The following is a 26,672-nucleotide window of genomic DNA, read 5'->3' as shown; positions in this document are numbered from 1 at the left end:
ATTTACTGCCTGTTAAACCAAGCTGCTACACAAGTCCTGTTTGACTTGTTAATGACTTCAGCGACTGCAATTTATTTTGAAGAAGCAAATGATGAGAGTAAAATACCAACATCACCTTTCAGTGGATGTAATTAATGGGTCAGGAGACCAGTAATAATTCACTGCCTGGGAAAAGCACATGGACATGACTGACTGCATTCACCTGGGACTTGATGAGCATTGAAGCTTGACCTGCACTCATCCTGGAGAGTGCTGGGCACCTGCAGGGAGAATGAAGTCGGCGCCATGGCTGGCAAAAAGCAGCATAGGGTGTGGAGAATGGCCAGGTTTGCATGAGAGCAGCCCAGAGATCATGTTAAATAGTCTGGCTGCTGGGATGCATTAGTTACCTGCTCTGCCACACACCCCTTCGACGGGCAGATGGGAATTTTACTGCCCCTGTGCCTCTACAGGCACAGCGAGACTGTAGCAAAATCAACCACCTCCTACCCTCTCTCTTTTTGCTTGGTGGCAGGTTTTTAGCCTGGAGCTCAAAAGCCAGATCCTGCTGTTGGTGCCAGTCTGACCGGCTGTGCGACCCCATCCTGACCCTGTGCAGCAGAGGGGCAGGAATGTGGGCAGGAGTGTAGGCAGGAGCCCAGGACCATGCACCCCAGGCATCCATACCTCACTGGGAGGAGCATGGAGAGCCCCACCAGATGAAGGCAGCACTTGTCTGGGACCCATCTCTGGAGCTGGTGTTTGAGTTCATCTGTCAGAGAGGGACCTTGTAAGCATCACAGGGAGAGTTTATTTGGGGATAGGTCAACAGATGCTGGATGAAACACAGGGAAGAGTAACATCCCTGGATATGTAGAGACTTTTCTTTTCCTCAGTCCTGGCTGAGCTCTGTCAAACCACGTGGGGCAGAAACAGCCCATGGCACTTGGACTGGGGCATGGGCAGGCAGCTGCCCAGAGCAACCTGAGCTTCTGGCTTGCCCAGTGACCTCGTGGGGTGTCTCAGATCTGCTTTTGCACTCCCAGACCCTGTCCTGGTGATGCATCTCTTGCATTGCCACTTATCTCTCAGTAAGTTAGCTACTGGCTTAAGAGCACAAGTCACTGTGAGGCTGAAACAAGAGCAGGAGGCATTCTCTGTAACTAGGGGACACAATCAAGAAAAGCTGCAAAGTACCTTGGGGGCATGTGCGTGGCCCTCCTCAAGTCCGAGGCAAGCCAGCACTGACGAAGGAGCAAGCACAGAAGCAACTCCTGGCCCCTGAATGGTTGCACTGCAGCTTTGGCCCTAGGCATGTTCTTGCATCCCCCTGAGAGCTTGGCAGGCTGCGAGCTCTGGCTGTACTGCAGCACCCCAAGCCCACGGCACAATGGAGATGGAGCAGGAGGAAAACCATGAGATGGGGGAAGAGCAGGCATGCAGAGGCATTGTGGCCGCCTGTCAGTAGCAGAAACACAAGGAAGGCAAACCAATGAGTAAAGAAGAGATGGGTACAATGTAAGGGGAGACAACAGGAGGGGGGGGAAGGGTTTTCCATTGAGAATATGCAGGAGCACTACTGGATCCATCAGGAATTATTACAAACTTTATTTGTCTGTGCATTGTGTACCATTGAAAAGGACCATCACAATTAGTGGACTCTGCCTATAGTGGTGGGCAATACACACAAAGAAAAATCAATGAAGCCAAACAGATGAAGATGAAATAATTGTACATAAAGGTAATCATAAAATTGAACATCCTGCGCCTGTGTTTGATTCTTCCCCAAAACAACAAGAAACAAAAGAACCCCCAAAACCCATCGAAGGTGAAAAAATGGCTTGAGAAGAAAAGAAAAACCCACAACTTCATACTCCTAGAGAAAATTTTACAACAGGTTAAGTAAAAGTTCCACAGATTGTTCAAAATACTACAAATACCCCCCAGCCAATCAGTCATGGTACCAAGTGTCAGACTTGGTTTTTAGCTGGGTGGGATGAGCTCACCAGTGGACGTGCAGGCTGGGCATTTGCCTGGCTGGGACACCAGGAAGCCCAGTGAAGGGCGTAAGGTAAGGAGACATCTCTCAACACCAGTGCACAATGTCATCGTGGTGCTGTGCCCAGGGGAGCTCTACACCTATATCTCCCTGGGCTCAGCTCACTATCCCAGCCTGCGCTGCTGGAGTCAGGGAGTGATGCAGAGTTACACCTCCCTGTCTCACCCTTCCCATTGATTTCAGATTTGGACAATGCAAAATGTGGCCTTTTTCCTTGGGGTGTGGGGGGGTGCTTCTTGGTTATGCTCAGCAGTGAGGGAGATCTTGTTATGGCCATTCAACCCTTAATGCTGAATTATTCAGCTGCCAAATGGCTGTGGGAAAGGACCAGCTTTGGGGACTGATCCTGATGGCTTAATGCTTAGAAACGGGACCTGTCATCTCTGAATGGGACTAAGGGATTTTGAGGCAGCCACTGGCTATAAAGGCAGAGGTGCTGGGAGCCAACCATGCTCATCCCTCTTGGGCTCCCTGGGACTTTATAGAAAACCTCCTGTGGACCGTGGAGGCCTTCACACTGGCTTCAGCATGTCCTGGACTGGCCGCTGTGGGGGGAACTGTGGCCACGTGGAGGGACGGAGCCTGCAGTCTCTGGGGTGTGGATTTTCCTCCCCTGGAAAACCTGCATCTGTGTGGCTGTTATTGCTTCTCGTGGACCCACACATGGAGCAATAAAGGGGGGACAGCTTTCCCTCCTGTTACCCCCAGTGAGAGGAAACAAACGAACGAACAAAAACCTACTGCGAAACTAAACTAAACTAAAATAAATAAAAACTGGTGAAAAGAAAACACTTGTATCTGCAATGCTCAACCCACATGGCTGGAAGGACTATCACTATAGGATGCTATATACAGATAGGGTTCATTTCATTCATGCAGATGTTACAAGTACCACAACAGCATGCCCGAGGAGACGGAGGAGGCGGGAGGAAAGCCCCAGCTGCTCCGCGCAGCCTCAGCTTAGGACACTGGACACGAGGTTGCAGCTGTGCATCCCCGAAGCACGGAGAGGGAAAGGCAAGGGGCAGGTGGGGTGGGAGGGGGAGGGCAGGAAATGTTAGTTGTACACACGCCAAAACAAACAAACAAACAAAAAAACCCAAGCCCAAATCAATGACGAAAACGGTTTGTGTTCTATCCTTAGAAAGCTCCCAATTTCCCCTTGTCTTCAGTTCGGTCTCTCGCTTCTCTCCAGCAGGGCCAGAGGGGACATTCCCAAGTGGCAAAGGCAGGCGGATGGTGGTTGTGCATCAGGACCCTTTGCTTTCCTCTCCTTCCCTCGCCCACTGCTCTGTTTCTCACCAGCTACTCTGGCCTTCCCCGCACCGGTGCATCCCGGTTGCCTTCACATCCATCCTGCTGGGGGACTGGCGGGTAGGAGAGAGCGATGGGAAAGGGCTCAGTGGCTATCAGCTGCTCTTGTTGGTAGAGTTGCAGAGAGGGCCCTGCCGCTGGGCTCCTGGCTGGGGCCACTGCCCGGGGAGGGGTCCTGCTGGCTTTGGGGTCCTGCCTAGTTCAAAGGATGCTCCAAAGCTGCTTTCCGTCAGCAGGTGTGTGAACACGGCAAATCTCTTTTATTCTTTCTCTCTTCATTATACACAGCAGTATATCTATATCTATACCTATATATCACTCTATATAGATACATATAGATATATATATATATTTACTATCTCTGATTGTCCCTTTAGAAGCCCTTTATGTGGCAGTAGGCTTCCAGAGATGAGAAGAATATGTACAAGAGCCAGAGGAGGATAAAGAGTGAGGATGTGAGCAGCTTGGAAGTCCGCGGCCCGCCCAGCTCACCTCCAATCTCGGGTCTCCGCCGGTAGAGCAGCACACCCACACTGATAAAAGCAAAAATGGTGAAGAGGGTGACAGAGAAGGCCAGGGTGCCAGGTGAGACTTGGAAAGCTTGTCCATGTGCCGCATGGTAGATGGCTGCAATGGACCAGGCCACTCCAATGCCCAGGAAAACGTTCACGGCATTGCTCCCAGTGACGTTCCCGATGGAGGCATCTGCGTACTGGTCCTGCGTCGCTGCGACTTTGCTGGCAAATGTGTCTGCAAAGGCAAGGCAGAGAGAAGCCTTTAGGGAACAGCCAGGTAAGGAGGGACAGCAGCAGGCAGCCTGGGGAGAAATATCAATGGCATCACTTGGGGAGTGAAGCTAGTGGGTAAGGGAACAGTGTACGGCCCTGTCTGTGAACACTCTCAAGGAAGGACATTTGTGGCCAGAGCCAAGGAAGGTGACAGAGTCCAGAAGTGCCCAGGAGGGAAATCTCAGTGTCCAGAAATGTGGGGCTTCCCCCAGTATCACCCCAGATGCCCTACAGTGCTTCAAGCAAGAGACAACATGTTCCAGTACTGCAGTGTTTACCCCTTCTCCCACATTCACTAATTTGTTCACTTGCAAAAGAACTGAAAAGGTTAGAAGAGCTTTGTGGGAGCCATAGTGGTTTGTATCTACCCTTCAGGTCCCCTCAAGTTTTGTGTTTGTGTTTCTGTTTGCTTTAATGATCATAGAATCCTAGAACCATAGAATGTATTGGGTTGGAAAGGACCTATAAAGGTCATCTAGTCCAACCTCCCTACAATAAGCAGGAACATCTCACACTAGACCAGATTGCTCAGCGCACCATCAAGCCTGACCTTGAATGTCTCTAGGAATGGGGCCTCCATCACCTCTCTAGGCAACCTGGTCCAGTGATCCACCACCCTCATAGTAAATAACTTTTTCCTCATGTGCAACCTAAACCTATCTTTTTCTAGCTTAAAACCATGACCCTTGTCCTATCATTACATGCCTTTGTGAACAGGTCTTCCCCAGTCTTCTTGTAGCCCCCTTCAGGTATTGGAAGGTCACTATAAAGTCCCCCTGGAATCTTCTCCAGGCTGAACAACCCCAACTCCCTCAGCCTGTCTTCATAAGAGACGTGCTCCAGCCCTCTGATCATTTTCCTTGTCTCCTCTGGACACACTCCAGCAGGTCCACATCCTCCTTGTGTTGGGGGCTCCAGAGCTGGATGCAACACTCCAGCTGAGGTCTCACCAGGGCAGAGTAGAGGGGCAGAATCAACTCTCTTGATCTGCTGGCCACACTTCTCTTGATACAGCCCAGGATGCAGTTTGGCCTTCTGGGCTGCAACTGCACATTAATGGCTCATGTCCAGCTTTTCATCCACTAGTAGTCCCAGGGCTTCTTCCACAGGGCTGCTCTCTAGCATGTCTTCCCCCAGCCTGTACTGGTATCTCTGGTTGCCCCAGCCCAGGTGCAGGACCCTGCACTTGGCCTTGTTGAACCTCATGAGGTTCACCTGGGCCCACTTCTCCAGCTTGTCCAGGTCCCTCTGGGTGGCATCCTGTCCCTCTGGCATATTGACTGCACCACCCGGCTTGGTGTCATCAGCAAACTTGCTGAGGGTGCTCTCAGTGTCTCTGTCAGTATCATTAATGAAGATATTAAACAACACTGGTCCCAGTATGGACCCCAGAGGGACACCACTTGTCACTGTTTCCCATCTGGACATCGAGCCACAGACCACTACCCTCTGGATGTGACCATTCAGCCAATTCCTTATCCACTGAACAGTCCACCCATCAAACCCATCTCTCTTCAACTTAGAGAGAAGGATGTTGTGGGGCACTGTGTCAAAGGCCCTGCAGAAGTCCAGATAGATGACATCCACTGCCTTTCCCTTGTCCACTCTTGTAGTCACCACACTGCTGATGTCTCTCCAAAACTTCTTGCCTCAGTAAAGTCTAGTGTCTTATGCAGCCTCTGACACTTTGGTAAACAAGTGTTCATCTTTCACCCCTTAGGGAAAAAAATCATGCAGGTGGGTGCATGCTTGTCCACCAGCTCCATCAGCTTTAATACCAGTGACAAAAGATCTGTGATAAAACTCAGCTGGCCTTTTATATGGCAGATCTTGTGTTGAGTTGACCAGCATGACACTGCTCTGTGCCATAGGGATATGCTGATACTACATCCAAACCCACTCTGGATCTGCATGGAAGATGAGCAGGAGGGAAGGATTAGCATCTGGGTTTTGTTCAGGTGAGCACTGTCAGCTAATGATGAGAAGAGGAATCCTTAACACATCTGCACTCTGAGATCACCCTGGGTACAGGCAGCAGAGTTTGGCTCAGGAAAAGAAAACGGTGAGGTCAGATTTTATGTTTTTTAATTCTATGGGGTTTCCTTTACACTCCTTCCCAGCAGGTCTCCCAGGTAAGGTGGTGAAGCTCAGCCTGGCATGAAGATCCAGTTTTGTGTAACAGGAGGGGTTGGACACCTACAAGCACAGCAAAAGGGGGTGATTTCCAGCAAAGAAATCAAAAGGCTGCTTTTAAAAAAATGCTTCCATGGAAATGCTGAGGGAAGGAAAGGCATTTTCCCTTGTTCTTAGCCCTGGTGACAGTGCAGTAATGGGGTTTGGGACAGTGCTGATGACTCTGTGGTGCTACAGCTGCCACTGCAGGAGGAGGGATGTGGCACATCTGGGCCATCCTGCCAGTGCCAGCCAGAGTGCGGAAACAAACAGGAGCACTTCTCCAAACAAAACAAAACAAAACAAAGCAAAACAAAACAAACTTCTGCAAAAAAGAGTTGTGCTTTTAATGCGTGGAAAATCCCTGTCAGTCTTGATTGCACTGCATGTTTGTCTGGTGCCTGCCTGCCTCCTGTAAAGTGCCCTGCACCTTCTGGGGGTGGAAGAGCCCAGCTAGCACCCAGCTAACATGATACAGTCTGGGAGCATCTGCTTCTTCAAACAAGAGTAGTCAAATGTATCCTAAAAAGAACTTCTTAAGTGCCACCTTTTGTTGACAAAAGCAGGAGGGAGGATTTTAACTGTCAAGGGTGTGAGACAGTCCTACAAACCTCATGCCTAAAAGTGCCAGAGATCTAAAAAATGATCTTTTTTCTGTCTCTTGCCTAAAACTCTTATTCTTTTTGGTTCTACTGCTTCCTGTTTGGGCTCTGATAGCATCAGGACAATTTCAACACTCAAGTTCTAATCGCTAGAAGTCTAGGGGTGGCAAGGCAAGGTATGACTGACATGCAGGGGTGCTTGAGTTGGGTTAGTCTCTTATCTGGCCAGCACAGCCCAGAGAAGGTGAGTGAAAAGCACAGGCTCCCTGACAGAAGCTGATGTGGGACTTCCCAGAGGAACCATGTCACTGGGATCATCCTCTCCAGTGCATCAGTTCATATGTGGGAGGGGCCCTTTGCTGAGCCAGCAGAAAAGGCAGCTGGGTTGCAGCAAGTCAGTGTACATTGGGAGGACAAAGTGGCACGTAGGTATGGAAGCTTGTAGGTTTTTTCTCTCCCTGGTCAGTCTTTGGTCTTTGCTGCCTTCTGAGAATGGATGACCACTTGATCATACTCCAAACATTTGTGGGGCCAGGGCCTCCTAGGGGCTTCACAAGTCACATTTTGAGCAGTTCCCTCAGCTCAGCAACATCACCTTGATCCATCGGAACCAAAGCTGAACCTGGTCTCATACAAAGTTGTCTGTGCTGGGCAGAGCACCCTGAGTACAGACTAGCATGGAACTCACCTGGGAGGCAAGATTAAAGGAGCAGATGCTCAGTAAGAAAATGCAGGACTGCCCACAGGCAACATTTTAATCAAAGAGCAATTCCTACTCTGAGAGTGGATGCCATGGAGGCTGTCCACAGAAATAGAAACTTCACAGTCTTTGCAAGTGGTGGATTCTTGCAATGATTTCCAGGGGACTGAATCTGCACCCTGGTTTGATCCTTCTGGTCCATTTGAGACTGAAAAACAAGTTCCACATACACCTCAACTCTGTTCTTGCGTGTCGTGCAGAGCAGAACCAAGGACTTCACGGTGCCCTGCTTTCCCAGCCCAAGCCCAAACCCAGACTGGGCAGAGATGGACATTCACAACAAACTCTGCTGTTGTCCTTACCTGGCACCGATGTCCCCAGTGCGACAAACACGACGGCGGTGACCGAGTCCTTCAAGCCAATGGTGCAGCCAAAGTGGGATGCCAGGTCACCAATGAAAGCTGTCAGGAGACCAATCATGAGGATGGAGACGACAAAGCAAGCCCAGCCATTCCAGTAGTCTGTTGGGGGCACGAAGGCAAAAAGGACCTTCCAGAAGACAGTCAGAAAGTGCATCACATAGTCGAAGCAGGAGGGCAGCTTCTCCTCCCCACATTCATCATCATCATCGTCTTCCCCTGGTAAAAACCACAAGTGCCTGATTAGACTTGTCCATCCTGGGGAAGTCTGGGCAAAGCTCCTGTGCATAATGTAGCCCCCTCCCCCAGTGCCACCTCTCATCATTTGGACCCTAGAAGGTCCTGACTTCCAAATATCTTATTTTTGGTCAATCATTAGAGGGACTCAATAGCCTTTCCTGGTCCCTTCCCACAGCACAGAGACCTTCCCATAGCAGCAGTCTTGAAAACGAATGTGTACTTCAGAAAGGGCAAGCACCTCTGCCTGGGTTTAACCCCCAGATGCTTTCTGGGACTCAGCCCTTGCTCAGGAACCCTTTCTGCAGAAGATGTGGGAAACAACTGGCCTTAGGCTGGCTGGAGATGATCAGGGTGAGAAAATCCACCGAGCAAGATGTGCCTTCACAGACACACTCTGCTAAAGAAGTTATTTTTGAGCTGCTTTTCACAAGTGTCTGCGGTTGCTTCCAGATTTCTGGAAAGATGGCTGTTTTTGGTGCCTTCTGAGCTGCTAGCTCTGGCACTTGACCTTTTCTGCAAACCAGGATCCAGCCATGAGGAATACCTGCTCTAAAACCTCCCTGGTCCATCAGTGCTGACTGCATTTCCCTTCATGTGCCTCCCTGTGAGCTCTGGCTGTCCATTCCTTTTGGTCTGGTCTGACCAAGGTCAGTGGGCACCCACTGCACATGAAAATGTTTTCCCATGTGCACCCCTTCCAGGCAGCTGTCAAGTACCCAAGGCCATGGGCCAGCTATGGGGTATCATTTGTCACAGAAAAAATGCACTTTCCTTCTTCTCTTTATTTTCTGTCCCTGATCCGGGTCAGTGCTTCATTTTTTACCAGCCTGTTGTTAATGCCTTGCAGGGAACATTTTCCCAGTGTGAGTCTGCCATCAGTTCTGGCCTCATCTCTGCTCACCAGGCACATTGTGTGGGTTAGACCGTGGCTACCTTGGTGCTGTGCTGAGTGCTTGGCCGCACTCAGTGCACCACTGCTCATGGCTGTGTTCCCTGCAGCACCTGCAAGACCTGGATCTTCAGCACAGATGGGGCGTTGGGGATGTGAGTCCTTGTGCTCATCCTGCCTGATGTCTTGGGGGCTCTCAGACCCCAAGTGCTAGTTGCTGCACGCCCCCAAAGGCTCTTGGGGAGTTACGTATCCACAGCCATGCCCCCTGGACATGCAGGCTGGCTTGTGCCCAGAAACTCTTCTGCAGGTCACAGGTTAAGACCTCAGCAGATGTCAGACTGTTCTGGCCCCCTCCTCTTGCTCCTTGACCCTCTCCCCCAGCACATCTTCATCTGTCTGTCCTGGCACCAAGGGGTCTTAGTTTCTCCCTTCCCTGCTCCATGACTCAGCACCTTACCTGTCTCTCCAAAGCTGCTTGGCATCCAGCCTCCAAGGAGCCCCCATTGTGCAGGGCTGGCCCTGCCAGTTTGTACCTTGGGGCTGGTGACCTTCTCTGAGCAGCTCTGATATGGTACCTTGTGAGCCTGCTGGCCAGCCTGTCCTCTGAGTAGGCTGCATGGTGAACCTGGAGCCCTCCCAGCCTGGCCCAGTACACAGGCCAGAACTGTGGCACAGTCAAAAACTCCTCTAGCTCGCACTCAGAGCACCCCTGGACATGAAGGGGAAGTGACACTTTCCCAATGAAATCAGTGGGAGCTTTCCTTCTGACCTCAAGGAACAGGGATGGGTTTCTAAGTTATGGATGTTGTGGATTCCCAGGCAGTTGTGAGTTATGTTAAAGACATCCCTTGCACTTGGGTTGATGATCTGTCATTGTCTTTGATGAATATTTTCACCTCCAGGGATGTGGACCACCACCTGTCCCTGCATGGCAGTTGGCAGAAACTCCTTACCAAGGGGAGAATGCAATGTGCAGTCCATCTCCATCAGACAGTTTGAGTGAGCCTGGCTCTCCTCGAGAGGACATCTTGGGATGGCAGAAAAAAGGGGTCAAGTCCCAGACCAGGCAAGAGCACCTGGTGAAACCTGAGCCTCTGCTCCACTGCAGTGGATGAGGGGAAAAATTCCCACCTCACCAGACACTGGGTTTAAGGGGATGGTGGCTCTGTGCCTGGGAAAAGCTGCTTCTCCCAGCAGCCACAGTACTGCTCAGGCTGGCATAAGCTTTTGAATGACATGGTGCTTTATCCACCTTACTGCTGGCCAGGGTGAACATCACTCCTTTCACATCTTCCTTCACAATGTGGATGTTTGATTGAATAATAAAATGCGTAAAGCCTCCCACATGGAGAATCAAATGGTGTTGCTGTTTGCTGTGTACAAACACAAGGGTATCGACTAACCCCGTGTTCAAATGGTGGCTCTGTGCCATGACAACAGAGTTACTGGGGGAAGCTGCTGGTGGACTGCTTGCTCTGTTGCTGCTCATAACAGTAATTGCTTTCTGCCTCACCACAAAAGTGGCGATGAAAAGCCAACTGGAGGATCAAAATATGATATCCTTCCTGGGAAAGTGGAGGCCAAACTCTGTGCACTAAAGTTTCACCTCTTGGCTATTTCCATTCATGGTTCCACAGGGAGCACATGAAGCACACAGCAAGAAAAAGGCCCATGGATCACCCAGACTGTGATCACCCTCATGATATGTGGTAACCCACAGGGGAATCAACCTGCTCTTGTAAGCCTTGCACTCTGCTGGCATCCTTGGGGCTCTCAGCAGAGATGCAGTTTCAGAGACAGTAGGGATGAAGCCAATGAGAGCAAGGCAGGAGGAAACCTCAAATGCACGTATCTTCCGTGCACAGGGAATAGCATCTCACATGAGGGCTGAGGTGAAGCTGGAGGGGATTCAGCGGGGCCACCAAGACGACTGGAGCCTCAAAGATCCTGCCTATGGGGAGAAGTGGAAGGAGCTGGCTTGGCGAATCAGGAGAGGAGGTTGGAGGGGACCAAACAAGAGCCTACAGTGACTTGGAGGGCATGTACAGAGAGGATGGAGTGAAACTCCACTCTGCACTGACAAGGGATAAAACTAGGGGCAACGGCCACAAACGCCATCAGGAGAAATAGCTCCTCCAGGAGGGTGGTGTGTGTAGCTCTGGGACATATACCCCTTGCTGATGGACATAGTCTTTGGAGGTTTTTAATATTTGGCTAAATAAAGCCTTGACAAAGCAGGGAAAAGTCCTACTCTGCATCCTGTTCGAGTGCAACTTTGCAAACATTGTCTTCAAAGCACCTTTGCAGATCAAGACCAACACATAAGAAAGAGGCAGTGAGAAACTCGATATCTCTACAAAAACTTGACAGAAAATTATCTGTTGCTTGGCTTTAAAGCTTCAAATTGCCTATGGCAGAAACAGTAGTTAATCTGTGGCACAGTGTTACTATTTTGGCAGATATAAATACCCTGTTCCTGTGCATTGTCGTAGAGATAAGGAACAGTTTTTCAGCCTGGGAAGCCAAGTTCTTTTTGCTTGTTGCACAAAGGATGGTACTGGCAGGATACACTGAGCTGTGCTCACATGGTAATTTTGCAGCAGGTATTTTAATCCCCTCCCAAGCTGCATGGCAGCAGGACTCTCATGGTTCTAAAGCTTTACAGAGATGATAAAACAGACTGAAATATGAACATGAGTGCCACTGTCATGACACTCCTTCAGATCTATATATCATGTTGTTAAGCAGCAATAACGTTTCTCTTTCAAAGAGTTGGGCAGATCCTGGGAAGGTGACAAAACGCAGAGAGTTTGGATGGTGACCCAGGCATGCATTCAGGAACAGGCTCACAAGCCCCAGGATGTTTTTGCTGTTGAAGAGACTTTATGGGCTGTTGGGTGCATGCTGAAGGCAGCTATGGTGACAGGCTCCAGCTCCGCCCCGTGGACAGCACAGGGTGGCACTGTGGGGCACAGTCTTGCCTGCACTTGCACTGCCTTTCCACAGACCTGACCCTCCTGCTGCTCTGGTGCTCAGCCTGCCTGCCAGCATTGCCACCAGCAGCTCACTGGGTGGGAAATGGGGTTTTAATGTTTCTTTTCTCAGCTGGGATGTTATGTTTTGAAGAAGGAGTGTGTGACTTTCAGCTCCACTTCCTGGCGGGCTGCAGGGAAAACTCAAGCCCAAACTCCAGTGTTGAAGGCATTTTAACCTGCTTGGCACAAAGCTTGAGGAGCCAAATCCTGGCAAAAAATAAAAGTAGGTCCAGACCTCAGAGACAATACTGTTCCCCAGCTGCCAGGGACAGCTCATGTCCACCAAAATATGTAATATTTATTAAATACTTGTTAATTATCCTGTTAGCACTGATGGTGACTGTATATGCAAGACCTGGTGGCAACAGGGCTTTCACATAACTGCAGTCTTTACATGGGTCACAGAGATGGGATCCAAGTACCAGTGATTATGTTTGCTTTAATATGGGATGCAATTAAATAATTAATTCTGGGATAGATTAGTTTAGCTGTATTAGCTACAAAACCTGCAGAAAGGACTGTCTTGCATAATATCTTTATCCTGTATCCCAAATAATGGGAGGCTCTTGGCTGGATTCTCTAAGAATAGCTGTGCTACAAGAGGAGGGATCACATTTTGAGGAAAGAGCTGCTGCATAATATCCTGTCCTCATTTTCAGAGACAGAGGGTAAAAGGTATGGCCATCACTTTTAATTACTTTGTGCTGGGCAGAGGTTACCCTGTACAGCAGAGCTGCAGGTAGGGAGTGCGAGTGTTCTCCCAAATTTTGGCCCACAGAGATGGGGATTCAGTGGCAGTCTTCAGGGCTTTGCACCCTTGTTACCACATTGTCCTCACCTCAGTGCTACAGGGAGCACCAGGGATGGGGAGCACTGCTGCTTTGCACCAGCATTGTTCATGCTGCTCTGGATTTAAAGACTGTGTACCCCTCCCAAATCTCTCTCTCTCTCACTGCAATGATTTTTCCTCTCTGCCATCTGGTAACATGCAAGGTGTTTCTCTGCTGGGTGCTACAGACATACTTAATGCAGGAGGTTTCCTACATTTCCAACCAGGTGATCTCACAAAAGGGTTTAATCAGCTGTCTTCTTTATGCAGGCACTCTAATTAACTCCACCACCTGTTTTACCTTGTGCTGCTCCATTACAGTCTGTATTACTGATACAGCCAAGCAGAGGCACAAGCAAGGCTGATCCTATTTCACCTGGAGCTGTGGTCCAAACTCACCAGCACTGACAGTAATAGCCTCAATAAACTGCTCCCTCCAGCTGTTTGTGCCAACCACCAGGGCCAGGTTCGTCTTCTTAATGAGCTTGTCCACCGTGTTCTGTGGATGGAGACACAGGAGAGAATTAGACTCTATCAGGCTGGAGTTGCAGCGCTAGCACTTACAGCCACGGGCTTATGGAAAAAGCTTAGTAGATTTTAAGATCAGGTCAAGAGCCCCAGCCACGAAAGCAAGTATAAGTACTTGCAATTCCCTTCCCTGCCACTCTGAAATACCCTTTTAAACCTGCTCATGATGGGAGTTTGAACCATCTCAGTGCAGGCTTAACAGCAAATAGTGCTGAGGTGCCACAGCTCCCGTTGTTCCCAATGCCTAGGGAAGAATTATTACTGGGTTGTTTCAAAGCACTAACTGGGACTTGCTCAAGACCTATTTGCCAAGCTGGGCTCTGCCTTTTTGTGCTGCTTAGGAACTGGAGCTCAGCACCAGCAGAGAAGGTGCTGTGGGAGCTATGGGTGGAAGGTGCTCCCGGGCAGGCAGCCTCAGACACACACTGACAGCAGGCAGGAAAACCATGTGGAGAGGAGGCAGCCACCACTGCGACATGGCAAGGGTGGTCTGTTATTTTTTATACTACCAAAAAATGGCCAAGATAATGACATGGCCAGTTTTCAGCTCTTGGTCTAGTACAAGCATTCACAGCAGCTTAGCTTCACAAACATTACTTGTATTTAGGGTATCAGCCCTCTGCACTTGGGGTCCCAGACTTGGGGCTCACTCAAGGCCTCCTGTAAGTAGAACCTGGGTGTAGCACATCGCTGTAGGAATGAGGTTGTATTTTTAAGCAACCTGCTTAATTCTGGAGCCCAGTCAGCTCTTAGGCTCATCAGATTGATGTGCTTGTATAATACTAACCATAGTCTGTGAGTGGGACAGCAAGTCTGGGATCATCCCCCAAGGACCATGGTTGTGGGCTGGTGGACAGAGTGAGGATGCAGAGTGTATTTTAACCCACCACCATCTCACTGGAGTGACCCTCACCCTTTCATCATGCCTTGGGTCAGCCATCTTTCAAAGTGTCCCTTGGTCCTGCTCACAGACCTTGTGATGCCAGGACCTGCCTTCCTTTGCAGTGATGCCATTAATGTGTGCTTGCCAATGGTGTGCAAACCTAAAAGGAGGGTCCCCAGCTGGAGGGGAAGAAGAATAGGGACAGGGCACGTGAACAGCACCTTGAACTCATAGGATTCCTCAATGATGACTTCAAGCTTGGTGTGCTCCCCCAGAACTGGGCGCCCCATCTCTGCGATTCGGCGCTCTTCCTCCTCCTTGCTGGTCAGTGGCTGCTTTTCTTCGTTCTCCTCTGCAAAGCAAAGAGCCCCTTGGTGAGCCAGGCCCAGCTGGTCACTCTCTGGAGCTGGCTTCCTGTCAGAGGGGGAGGTCAGGAAACCTCTGAACAGAAACGTGAGGGACAGAGCAGCTGAGGAGGAGAAGGTCATGGAGCAATAGAGAGGTAGTTTTGCTGGGAAACTCTAGCAAGAATCCTGTAACTTGTCCAACCTCAGGAGTTCAGTTCACCCTCAGGGCTGGGGAATCACTTATTGCCTGGTACCTGCTGCTTCTCCCTCAGGGATGCTGGGAGGAGACAGATCATCACTAAGGCTGCTCCATTTTGCAGCTCTCCAGGTCTGTATCAGGGCATGGTCAGGACATTTCCTTCAGCCTATTGCAACCAGAGAGAGGACCAGCAACCCCATGGCTGAGATGGGTATGAAATCTTGGCTCTGGCTCCTTCTGATCAGGGCTTTACCTTGGGGAGGGGACTGGCAGCCAGATGCGATGCTGGGGTGGGAGGAAATGGTGCTGTGCCATATAGGTGCAAGGAGCCATCCACAGGGCATGGCCTGGCCCCAAACCCTGAGACAGGAGGCACTGGAGAGTCTACAACAGCTATGGAGCAGGTCTTCACCTCCATGGGTGTCTGTGCAACTTTGGGGCATAGGAACCCCAGGCAGCATGACTTTTATCACTGTCCCTGTGCAGATCCCCACTGAGCTACCTCCCAGTCCACTGCAGGGATGAACAGAAGAACATCAGGGCTGAAAAGGGATGGATTCACTGGAAACAGGAGTTAAAATGGCAGTAGACAAACACCCAGGTCAGCCTGTGCTAGACCACCATAGCCTTTAAGCATCATGTTCTGGGTACCTTGGATGGTGATCACAGTGCAAGGAAGAGGATGATCTCTAGCCTGGACCTTCCTGAAGACAGGTTTGCCTATCAAAGTGATCAGCAGAAGATCAGCAGGAGGGACTGTATTCCCTGTGCAAACCACCACCGTGCTGTTAGTAAACTCTACTCCTACTTCACATGGGGTTAGTGTTGCTCCCTTGGCAGCTGCCCCTTGTCTGCACAATGCTGCTGGGAAGCCCTTCTCCTCCTGCTAGTCAAAGGGACCAGCCTCACAGCCAGAGCCTTGTTATTCTGAAGTACTGTTTCCAGGGCTACTCAGGGGCAGCTCTGCAATGTGTGGGACCTGGCACCTTCTCCCCCTGCAGTGCTCGGCCTAATGATGGCTACTTGGCTAGCTAATGATGGATGAGCAAGCCCTGCTGCCAGGTCTTGTTGATGGGAAGGGCAGGGGCTGTGTGCCTGAAGGAGCCATGGGGTCCCACACCTCCCACAGCGCTTGGGCACCCTGGCTGCTGCCTGGGGAGTGAGGACAGACTCCCTGTGCTCTGCAGAGCCCTGTGCAGGCAGCGAGGAGGGGAAGGCTGGAGTGAGTGGAGAAGCCCTCCCTGCTCCAAGAGATTTAAGGGGGCTGCCTGTTGCTTCAGGGGTGACTGGTCACCCTCCCAGCGGTGGGGGTTAGGTGTGTGTAGCAGGCAGAGCACTCTGTGAGAGGACACACTGTTAGCATAACCGGCCAGGGCAGCAGGGCCATGGCATGGAGCCTTCTTACCCTTCCAGAATTTTCCTCCAGGACAGAACAAAAGCAAAGAGGAAATCAAGAGGAAAGAGCAGGGTGAGAATATGGCCATTAAGAGGAGGGAAGAGGGAGGCAGGGAGAGAGCAGAAATCCATACCTGTGATGGTGAAGCCACCTAGATGAAACCAAAAAATGAGAGGGAGAGAGAGAGAGAGAGAGAGAAAGAGAGAGAGGATTAGTGTTGGCACACTAACATGAATACCTGGCAGCCTGCAGGGATGTGGTGGTCCTTCCCTGCCCTGCAGCCAGGGACTGTGGACGTGGGGGGCTGCTCCCCAACATGCACCCCAGGGATAGTGTGGGGAAACCTGAACACAGGCTTTTCAACCCACATTTGCAATCTACCACCCCCCAATATCTAAAATATGCTGTGGAGTGGGTAAAACCAGTGCGAGCCTAATGAGGGCAGCTTTGCTTCCCTCCCTGGCCACCCTATCCTGGGGGTGGCCAGCAAGGAAAGTCAGAGGCTGGGTAGGCATCAAATCTCCACAACAGAGACAGAGTTTGCACTGTCTCTTCAAAAAAGTTTGGCCAACTTCCCTGTCCAGCCACAAGCATCCGTAAGTTGCCAGGCAATCCTGTTTCTGCTATGCCAGTGTAAGAGACAGTGGGTTTATTTACACAGCACAGGTTTCTAACTTGGGATGTCAGCAGATTTACTATGGCTGGAACAACCCCACTCTGAAAAAATGCTCCTCACCCCAGTGGGTTACCACTCATTAATGTTAGTGACTTTGGGGCTCCACTCCAAGGAAAGATGTGGCATTAGATACCTGAGTTTACTTAAATAGTGCTGACCACCCTAAAAGAGAATGTGGTGAGTGAAGTAAAATGTCAAACAAAATAAATTGTCTTCCGAAAATATGCAAACTGGAAAAATGGAAAAGAAAAACGAATGCGCGCTTACCAAGCTCATTCAACAACAGGGCTGTGAAGGAGACAGACAGAGACAAACACAGAAGAAGAAAAGTAAATAAATAATGAAATCAAAAGGAATATCCACAGAAAAGACTCCAGATTCCAGAGCAGAGAATTCAGATCTGTAAATCTTCAGGATGCCATTAGTGTTGGGAGAAAGGCACTAAAAATAAAGGAACAGAAATGTTTCATGGGCTCGTTGATTTAAAATAAAGCTCTTGCAAACACAGGGTGGATATAGGATTAAAAGGCACACTCCAAAAATTCATTTTCCCCCTTTGAATTGTATGTGCAATATCTTCCATTGGTCTCTGAGGCAGTTTTGCCCCAGGGGAGGTCACAAAGACATCCCATGTGCAGCGGCTACTGGTTTTGACCTCCTCCAGCTGCCTAGTGGGGAGCAACAGCTCCATTGGGCAGCTGCACTTCTGGCATATACAGTGAGAGAAGAAAAAATTGTGGGAAGGCTTGGCTCAAGGATCTTGTCACTCAACATTTTATGTCTCCAAAACAAAAGAAAAAGCCTCTCCCATATGTACCAGTGGGTCTCTGGCCTCTGGGGCACAGAACAAACCACAACTATGTGGTCCAAGGGTGACATTTCAGAGATGCTCTGGTCTCCAGGGTACCAAGCACACAGCTTGCTCCACCTTGCTGCCTCTTGTACAAAACAAAGCACAAAAATGGAATTAAAAAAATTGCATGGGTGATAGTATCCTTTAGAACCTTGACTTGCCCTCCTTGCCTTGACTTGCTACTGACTGCAAAGCTGAACTTCCCTCAGGTTTCCTGAGCTGTGCTTGTGACCTGGAAGATGAGGAACTTTCTTTCCTCTCCCTTTTATTTTTTAATTAAAAATTTCATCTGGGATCTCTTGACTTGGTAGCACGAGTCTCAAACCTGGGGCCTGCAAAGTGTGTTTGCTTTTGCCAGATTTGCAAGGCTGAGCCCATGCTGGTCTCTGTGAAGCTGGGCAAAGCTGGAGCTGCTGAGTTGAGTTGTTCTTGAGTCACTTTATCAAGGCAACACTGGCTGTGTTCCAGAGATGCCACCGGCAGCTTTTAATGATAAAAATCCCACCTGTAGAGCCTGGACCATGTCAGTGTGTCTGATTTTTAAGCCCTGCTTCTGCTAGCTAGTCTCATAAACCAGCAGGAAATCTGATGGAAGGGATGATGCAGCTGACCTAGATGGCACCTGCGCCGGAGGGGGATGTGGCATTGCTGCTGGATGTGTTTTTAGCCTGAAATACAGCAGCATGTTCCCACTCAGCATGGGGACTGCTGGGGGCCCTGTCTGTCCTGAAACAAACAATAGATTACAACCCCATGCATGCCGAAAGCAGAGCTTAAGCCCCAGAAATTAGAAAGCAGCTCCAAGGCAGACAGACCAAATGTTGCTGCCAATTGTTTTGCAAAGGCTGTAATAAGGGTCTGTTGTCAGGCAACTAATTATCGTAAGTAACTTAAAAACTGCTTCTTGTTCAACCACCAATAGTGTGGTCATTAATTTTCACTTAATTTCCTAGCAGAAGAAATTGCTTGGAAAAATAAGTGAACTCTGTCTTTTTGGGAAGGTTTGTAGTTGGTTTAGAAATGTGATGAAAGAGGAAATTGTTTTTATTATTCCGATGAGAAGCTATTATCCGGTTCAGAGCCATGAAACTTTGAGTATAACTGGATTTCTCCTAGACTGATTGCATCTTATGGTATTACCTGCTTCTGCCATGATTCTCAGCTATTTTCAGATCCTAGTGCCAGTATAAAAAGGGTAAAATTACTGCTCTGGCCATGCATTTTATTTCAAGCAAAGGCTATTTTATCTTCCAATAAAAATGATGCAGTGTTGCCTTTTTACTTCTCAAGACTGAATTTTCTACTTGATTAAATGAAGGTGTAGGTGTGATGTGGCAGGGCAGCACTCTCAAAATGTCACTGGAGGCTGGTGATGCTCATCTTCCCCTGCCTGGGTGCTCTGGGGCCCTCCTGGGAGCCCGTCTTGCTCCTGGGGGCCCTTGTGAGCAAGATGGGAGTCCTCCCAAAATGAAAGAGGAAAGAAAACAGAGCAAAAAGGTGCAGTTGCCAAGCTTCAGAGGAGGGAGGGCAAAATGGCTGGGAGCCAAAGTGCGAGGAGAAAGGAGTGTGAGAGTAGGGAGACACAGAGAAAGCGGACGACAGCGTCTCGAGAGCTGGTCTGGTTTTACTCTCACACCTTTCACTCCTCGTCGTAGCCACACTGGGTCCCCAAGCACAAGGAAGAAACTGCACTCTTTCTCATACTCCTCACGGTCAAGTACTCTAAGGGTAATGAATTTCCTGTGGGAACACAAGACAAAGGCAAACACATGATTTGCATCACACACACATGCAGTTCACATCCACCTGGGTGCCATGGTGACGGAGATGTTTGGGTGGGGGGAAGCAGCTGCACATCTTCCCTGGGACGTATAGGGAAGGGCAGGAGCAGCCCCACTGCCCAGCCAGGGTCAGATCTTGGTGGGCTGGGGAAACGCTGATTTCAGAGGGAAAAGTGTCCTTGCTCCTGCCCTTCTCCATAGGTATTGGGGATGTGAGCTTGGTGTTGCAGGTACCAGGCATGAGTGAGCTAGACAGGGACACACAGGTGGGGCTCAGCCCTGGAGCACGTCCCCCACCTTTCTTCTCACTCATCTCCACCAGCCGGGGCTCCCCGATCTCTAGGTAGAAGGTCTTGTTTTTCTCATATTCCTCATCATCTATCACCTTGATTGATATCGTTTTGCTGGAACAGAAAAGAAGAAATAGAGATTCAAGAGTAAGGGGGGAAAAGGGAAGAGGGAACACAAGGAGAGGAGGAGGAGAAGGGTGGAAATTGCAGGAGAAGGGGGCTGTGAACAGAAAACAGTGGGTTCGGTAGCACAGGATGAAGGGGCAGCACAGCAGAAAGCAAAAGGCAGGAGCCGATGGGCCGAGCTTGCCTCAGGATGAGCACAGACACAGAGTCAGAGTGCCAGGAGCCCCCAGGATACCATCATCTCCAGCATGTCCAGAGGCCATGGCTGGATATGACACAGCCTGGACGAGCCTCCCCCAGAGGTGCCTTGGCCCAGGGGCAGTAAGACACATCCTTTTCCAAAAATCCAGGGTGCAGAAAAGCCCCTTGATGTTTCACAGGCTGTGGGGGCCACACGCACTGGGAACCAGCACAGACTAAGTCCCTGGAAACACAATGCAGTGCCTAAACCAGTCCCTGTGCACAGAAGACTGTCTCGCCAGGCACAGCAGATTCGTGCACAACATCATGATCAGCTGCTCAGTTTGGGCATTGGAGGCTCCAATTTACAAGCTCGAAGAGGGATGCTGGAGTTGGGACTTTCTCTGTGGAGGTCTAAAGACGGTCTTTCTGGACAGGATAGGGGGAAGGAAAGCTTCATGGACAGGGAGATTCAACTTTTTGTTTTCCTTTGCAAGCAGCATATCCTTCCCAAGCCCCAAAGGTTTGGTTCTCTCCTTTTCAATAACTGTGCAGCAAATCTCCCTTCTCACATGGGTTGGGGTTTCTGAATTTACCCCACTGTCATCAGCAGGGTAGGTCTGAAGGTAGAGCCCCTGCTCAGAGCACAGCCACAAAGCATGCACCATGAAGGGTGAAAGCCTCACAGGAGGCTATGGCCACCAGCAGAGAGATTTGCTCCTCGAGGTACCCAACAGAGTGAAAATTGAGTGAATTAATTGCTTTTCTGGGAGAAAAAAATAGAAAAGAAGAAGTTCTCCTAATCTTTTCAGGGACTCATGTAAGTAACCCAGAAACACCCAGCTGAAAGTTGCTTGCCATGAGGTGACCAAAGCTCTGGAGTACAAGGGGTTAGTGTGTGGCTGGGGGACTGCTGTGGTCTTTCCTACAGTGCAAAGCCCTTGCAAAGAAAAGATAGGGGGCAGAAATCCAGCAGTTTCTGCTCCCACATGGAATTCTCTGTCCACTGTCATCGCTGCTGGGACCAGACCTCCTCCTGGCTCTGACCTTGTCTCAGACAAGAAATAAGAAAGCAATAACAACAAGGAATAAAAAGGCAATGAAGCGACTGTCTGAAGCCCTGTGCTTGCTGCCAACCTCCTGGCTGGGCTTGCTTTAGCCCCATGCTTGATGGCACTACCCTTTTGTGAATGCTCTTGCTTTAACAAGCTTCCCAGTTGCTCTCCTCTTGCCCAAGTCTGTCTGTCCTGTCCTTCAAAGAACTGCCTCTTGTCCCATCCCCTGCTCCCCTGCACTTTCCACGGGCAGCCAGCACAAGTCAGAGCAGGTCCAAGGCTGCTCTAATATATGACCAAGTCCCAGCGCTGAAAACCCATAAGCATGGAAGAAAGCCATGGTCTGGGGAAATGAAATTCAGGCCATGCTGTTGTAGTTTCTGCCTTTCTTCCCTCCTTGCATGTCTGTACTGCCACCAAGAGCCCCTCTGTTAAGCTGAAAAGTGTTTGAGAGCACAGTCAACAATTTTATTCTCATTCAGAGCAAACACCACTAAGCAGTTGGAGGGACAGCTAGGATGATTTCTTGTGCTATTTGCTATGCGTCAGAAGTGTATTAAACTTGCCCTTCATGCTTATAATGGAACCATTTACTCAAGAGCAAGTGATGGCTATGAAAAGTTTAACAATGCAGCATGGGCTCAGCGTAATTGTATAATGAATCTCTGTAATATTTAGTTCTGCTTATAATTATTGCTGCAATAGGTTTGTACACAGGAAAAATGGTTACCAAGCATACAGCTGATCTTTCTTTGGAATGATGAGTTAGAGGAAATTACAGAATCACGGAATCATCATGGTTGGAAAGGACCTTTAAGATCACCGAGTCCAACCATCAACACAAAATTATTGTGTGTTAAAAAACTAATGAAGGATGCAGAAATGCTCTCAGCCAAGCTATCAAAGAGGATCTGACAGAATTAAAAGAATGGCACAATTACAAAACCATTATTAACAAAATCAATAATTTTCTTAGTAACTCCCATTAAAATGTACACTGCACCCTGCTTCTATGTATGAAAAAAAAGCCTTTCTCAGGAAAGTTAATTTAAAAGTCTGTCTTCATCAATCCTTAGGGGAGCAGAGGTATCAAGACATAAACTTCCTATGGGAATGCTCTGGCTTGTCATGTGTGGCATTCCTCAAAGCCCCACAAAATAATTCTGTCTCATAAAAAATAACCTGTGTGCCAATTAAAAAAAGCTGTTCCTGATACTTAGACCCAATACCAATAGGATTTCCTTGAGTGATGTGGCCTTGGGGCTTAATGTGCCATCATTATGCAGTTTTCCAAGTGATTTTTCCAGAGTGAGAGCAAGTGCTGTGTGTTGGGTAGACAAGTGCACTGCTGCTGTTTCTGCTGTACAAATTTGGTGGGGAAAAGGGTGGAGAGAACAAACAGCAAGTCTGCTCTCTAGATGAATCTCCAATCAGCAAGAATTGCTGAGGCAACTTTGTTCCTGGGATGAGACTGCAAGCCCAGAGAAAAGGATTTCCTCTTAATGGTGTTTGAGATCACATCTGTTTGAGAAACAGCAAGTATGTGAGAATAATAGAGGCTATTCTTAGAGCCTGCCTGATCTCCATTGCACTGCCTTTTGCCTGCTGCCCAGCCCTTCCACAAGGTCCTGCACAGGGTCTGATCAGTGGGCAAGGAGGAGCATCAGGCAACTGCAACATTTATCTTGTGCTGGAGTAAGGACTGCTTTCTGCAGTATTATGAGACATGCCCTGACTACACCCTGCTCTTGCTGGACCCTCTGACATGGTCTTTGATTCTGACTCCTCTCCCAGGCAGAGATTTGCTGGATAGTGTGGGCTGTGATGATGTGAGCAGTCTAGAGCTGGCATGGGGCTGCCCGTGCAGGCTGTGGATGGTAGCCCATGTTCCCCATGACTTCATGTAGTCCTGTGCTCATGCTATATTCAGTGTTCAGTTTTGCAAGCCTGCTGCCTGCAGTTCTCTTTTTCAGAGGTACATGTTGCTATGTGAGGCTGATTTTGTTGCATTCTAATACACGATGCAAATGAGGCAGAGCCAGGGCAGCTTGTTAAGGCTCAGGAGGAGATGTGGGCTGCAGTGCTGAGCACAGCAGCTGAGGTGTCTGCCCTTGGTTTCCCTAGCTGGACACAGTGGGATGAAGTATGCCAACACCCAAAGTCGTGACAGTGCAAGTACAGGCTGAAATTTGGATTTAAAATCTCTCTCCCCTGTGGCTCAGGGGCTCGTTCAGCACAAGATGTGATAGTGCTTGTGTAAGCAGGAAAACAAGGGACACCATACAGCACCCTGAAACCCCCACTGCTGAGTCACTGCAGGGCCAGAAACCAGGAGTCCAAAACCCACGAGACAGAGAGAAAAACCAGAATATTAAAAAAGAAGATTAAAGCAGCCTCTAAACCATCACACTTTTTCTTCGCCTCATATGAGTCCAGGGTTAGTCTAGATGATGTTTCCAAGCTGTCCCTGAAAATCTCAGAGAGGTCTAGAATAAGGTTTGATTTGGGAACAGTAACTAGTGTTTCTGCCATAATCTAACATCTCCAGGAGATGTATATTTAAGCCAAACACTTCAGCTCCAATGAATGTACAACACCACAGCTATTGAAAAAGCTGGAATGTTATCTTCCTGACTTGTCTCCTAGTCACACTGCTGGCAGAAAAGCAGTTTCTGGAGCATCTCTCCAATAGATTTGGGTGTGTGGGGCTGGAGGTCCCTCTGCCAAGGCAGGTTGTGCATTGGCTTAAACCACCAGCCCTGGCACATCTGCCTTCCCCCCTGGCTGCTGCAGGGATTCCCAGTGACACTATGGGGGAAGTCTGCAGCAAACCACTGCTGCTGGATTTTTCCTTCCATTGGTGTTGAGTTAATTTTGCTTGAGCTAAAAAGCCCTGCTCTGGCACAGAAAGCTGAGGGCATCCATAGTGCATCAAACTGTCTGCTTTTCTGTACCAAAAATTGCTCTTCCTTGAATATGTAGCCAAGGCAATTGCTGAGGGAATGAGTTTCATCTAATTTCCACGTTCCAGAAATCAAAGACTAACAAATCTTGAAGAAATGCAACTCCAGCTCTTTTCTTGCTAAAGCCCAGCAGCAACAAGAGAAGGATAGTGCCTTCATGAAGATGGCATACAAATCTCTGCCCTCGCTCCAAGCACAACATTCTCATTCAGAATTTAGCTTTTGTTTCAAACCATCCCATTTAATTTGAACTGTAAAGGTCTTTTAACAGAGCATTCCCACACAGTCCTTAGTTACAATAGTCCATGAAAAAGCCCTCTTGGCTGGTGATGCTCTAGGAATGGCACATGAAAAGAAGAACTGTTATACCCATTTGGACCCAAGGGCAATCCAGCACAGCCTCTTCTTCTGACAGCTGCCAAGAGCATTTTGGAGTAGGAGGATGAAAGAGCAGGATGGGCATATAGACAGTATTTCCAACTGATGATTTCCTAGCCCCCAGGTACTTGTGTCTCAGGGGTTTCCTAGCCAGAGCAGGTTTCTATGTATTTAGCTATACCTTGCAGATTTCTCCTGCTTCCCTTTGGGCTTGGGTAAGTTTTGGTGTGGCATTTGTGGTATCCAATGTACCAGGGAGAACAATATGGCTGCTAATGCCAGCTCAGTGTCATGAACAGCAAATAGCTGCTCTTGGGAGGTGACATGTACTTGGCACAAGCATGCCAACCCACCTGCATTTTCTGGGCACACCTCTGTAAAGGGCAAGAGAGAGTAGCCACATGCCGGCCTGCAAGTGACCCCAGCAGGGACATGGCACTAGCAGGACAGGGCTGAATGTCCCCTGTCAATGGGCAAGCAAACTGGCTTTGTACAATGGCAAAGGCAGGCCAAGAAGATAGCAAACGCTTAGAGAAAAACGCCAGCTAGAGAAGACACTCTGTGAGCAATCTCATGCACGTGCAGGGACAGGTACATATGTAATGAGCTAGCACAGGGTGACAGGAGCAGAACACAGACCAACAGGGCAATGTTTCTCTACAAGTATTTTTTTGTCCAAGGCCACATGAGAAGATGGGTGCAGCACTGGGCATAGGAGTAAGGAGCTGGGACTTCCAGCTCTCCTGTCTCCACTAGACTTGTCTGTCTCAGAGGATCAGATGGCACCATGAATGACTGGTGACAACATACATGGACTTTTGCATTCATTTCCAACCTGAATGTCTGCACAGTCACAGTGCACCAGCGGAAATCCTCAATGTAATTGCAAAAATTCTGCCATTCCCAGTTTGCCCTGTACTGCTTAGTTAAATGAAATGCAGAAACCCCTCTCATGGCTCAGACGAGCAACCAGCACTGCAAGGACCAAGGGAGTTTGCTGCTTCCAGGGCATCAGCTCCAGAGAGATCCAGGCAGAACATGTTGGGGGACAGGGGTTTTCCTTCAAAGGGTTTTCTTGACAGGGCCAGATCTCTAGGAGCAGACCTGTGTCAAGTCCAGCACTCATTTCCTACTTTTTTATATTGCTGCACAATGCATCTCTTAGCTCTTTCAGAACTGTAGTTATGCCTTTTTAGTGCTTTTTTTTTTTTTTTATAAGAGAATGAGGTCAGCAACCTCCATCCTTGATGATGTTCAAAAGCTCACAAATTGCTGAGAAGAGGTTGGACCAGAGACATTCCAGAGACTTTTGTGCCTAGACCAGAGATCTTGCAGCTAAGAAAATATGATTGTGTATAGCATGTAGTCAGTAAGGGTGTTTTCAATGGGGCTGGAAAATTATCACACACAAGCAACCAATTATTATAGCAGCCAGTAACTAGCTTGTCTATGAGAAAATGGCATGTTGCCACTGCCTGGACAGGCAGACACTTATTCCTGAATCAATAAAGGGAACAATGTGCTTATGCAGCTTGTCACTCATTCGGCATCCACTGATCACCCAGAAATACATTAACATCTTGGAGGACTTTCAACTGCAAATTCATAATTACAACATCCAGGGTAGGCAGTTGGGAGTGGAGTCCTGTTGGTTAAGCCTAATGCTGCCAGCCCTGACCCAACAGGCAAGCGCTTCCCACCCAGAGGATCAGTGATGGCAGCAAGAGAATAGCCACGAGGTATCCACACTGGAAGGTGACATTTCAAAGCCTCATTCATTGGTGCTGCCCGTTCCAGCACACGTTCACAGACTCCTACAGAAAGCTGTCACATTGATTTCTCATATATCTGCTTTTCAGTCAGTGATTTAATTAGTTGAAGTAACAGCTTGCTGTGAGAGGTGGTTTGGAGACTCCCTGCCTTGCACAGCTCATGTGAGTGCTGGGCACCCAGCAGTGCCTATGCAGAGGGACAGCTGGGCTGCTGTA

The 26,672-nt window shown here is 49.0% G+C and overlaps 1 protein-coding gene across 4 annotated transcripts in view; it reads right to left on the bottom strand.

Moving 5' to 3' along the window:
• Positions 1-1,752: 1,752 nt before the first annotated feature.
• Positions 1,753-26,672, bottom strand: part of SLC8A1 (solute carrier family 8 member A1) — a 139,195-nt gene continuing 114,275 nt past the window's right edge. For 2 of the 4 annotated variants that reach the window (XM_051613980.1, XM_051613982.1), the window contains exons 3-9: positions 19,990-20,096; positions 17,326-17,346; positions 16,516-16,533; positions 14,662-14,792; positions 13,429-13,528; positions 7,977-8,252; positions 1,753-4,102 (exon numbers count right to left, since the gene is read on the bottom strand). In XM_051613980.1, the coding sequence (XP_051469940.1) occupies positions 3,726-4,102; positions 7,977-8,252; positions 13,429-13,528; positions 14,662-14,792; positions 16,516-16,533; positions 17,326-17,346; positions 19,990-20,096 (1,030 nt within the window). In that variant the 3' untranslated portion in view covers positions 1,753-3,725. Of the gene's footprint in view, positions 4,103-7,976; positions 8,253-13,428; positions 13,529-14,661; positions 14,793-16,515; positions 16,534-17,325; positions 17,347-19,547; positions 19,652-19,989; positions 20,097-26,672 lie in introns of all 4 variants that reach the window. The other 2 variants (XM_051613978.1, XM_051613979.1) reach the window with 2 other exon arrangements.

This window comes from Apus apus, chromosome 3, assembly GCF_020740795.1.
Source record: "Apus apus isolate bApuApu2 chromosome 3, bApuApu2.pri.cur, whole genome shotgun sequence".
NCBI lineage: Eukaryota > Metazoa > Chordata > Aves > Apodiformes > Apodidae > Apus > Apus apus.
Note: the sequence above shows the minus strand (reverse complement) of the source record. Positions and strands in the feature narration are given on the sequence as shown.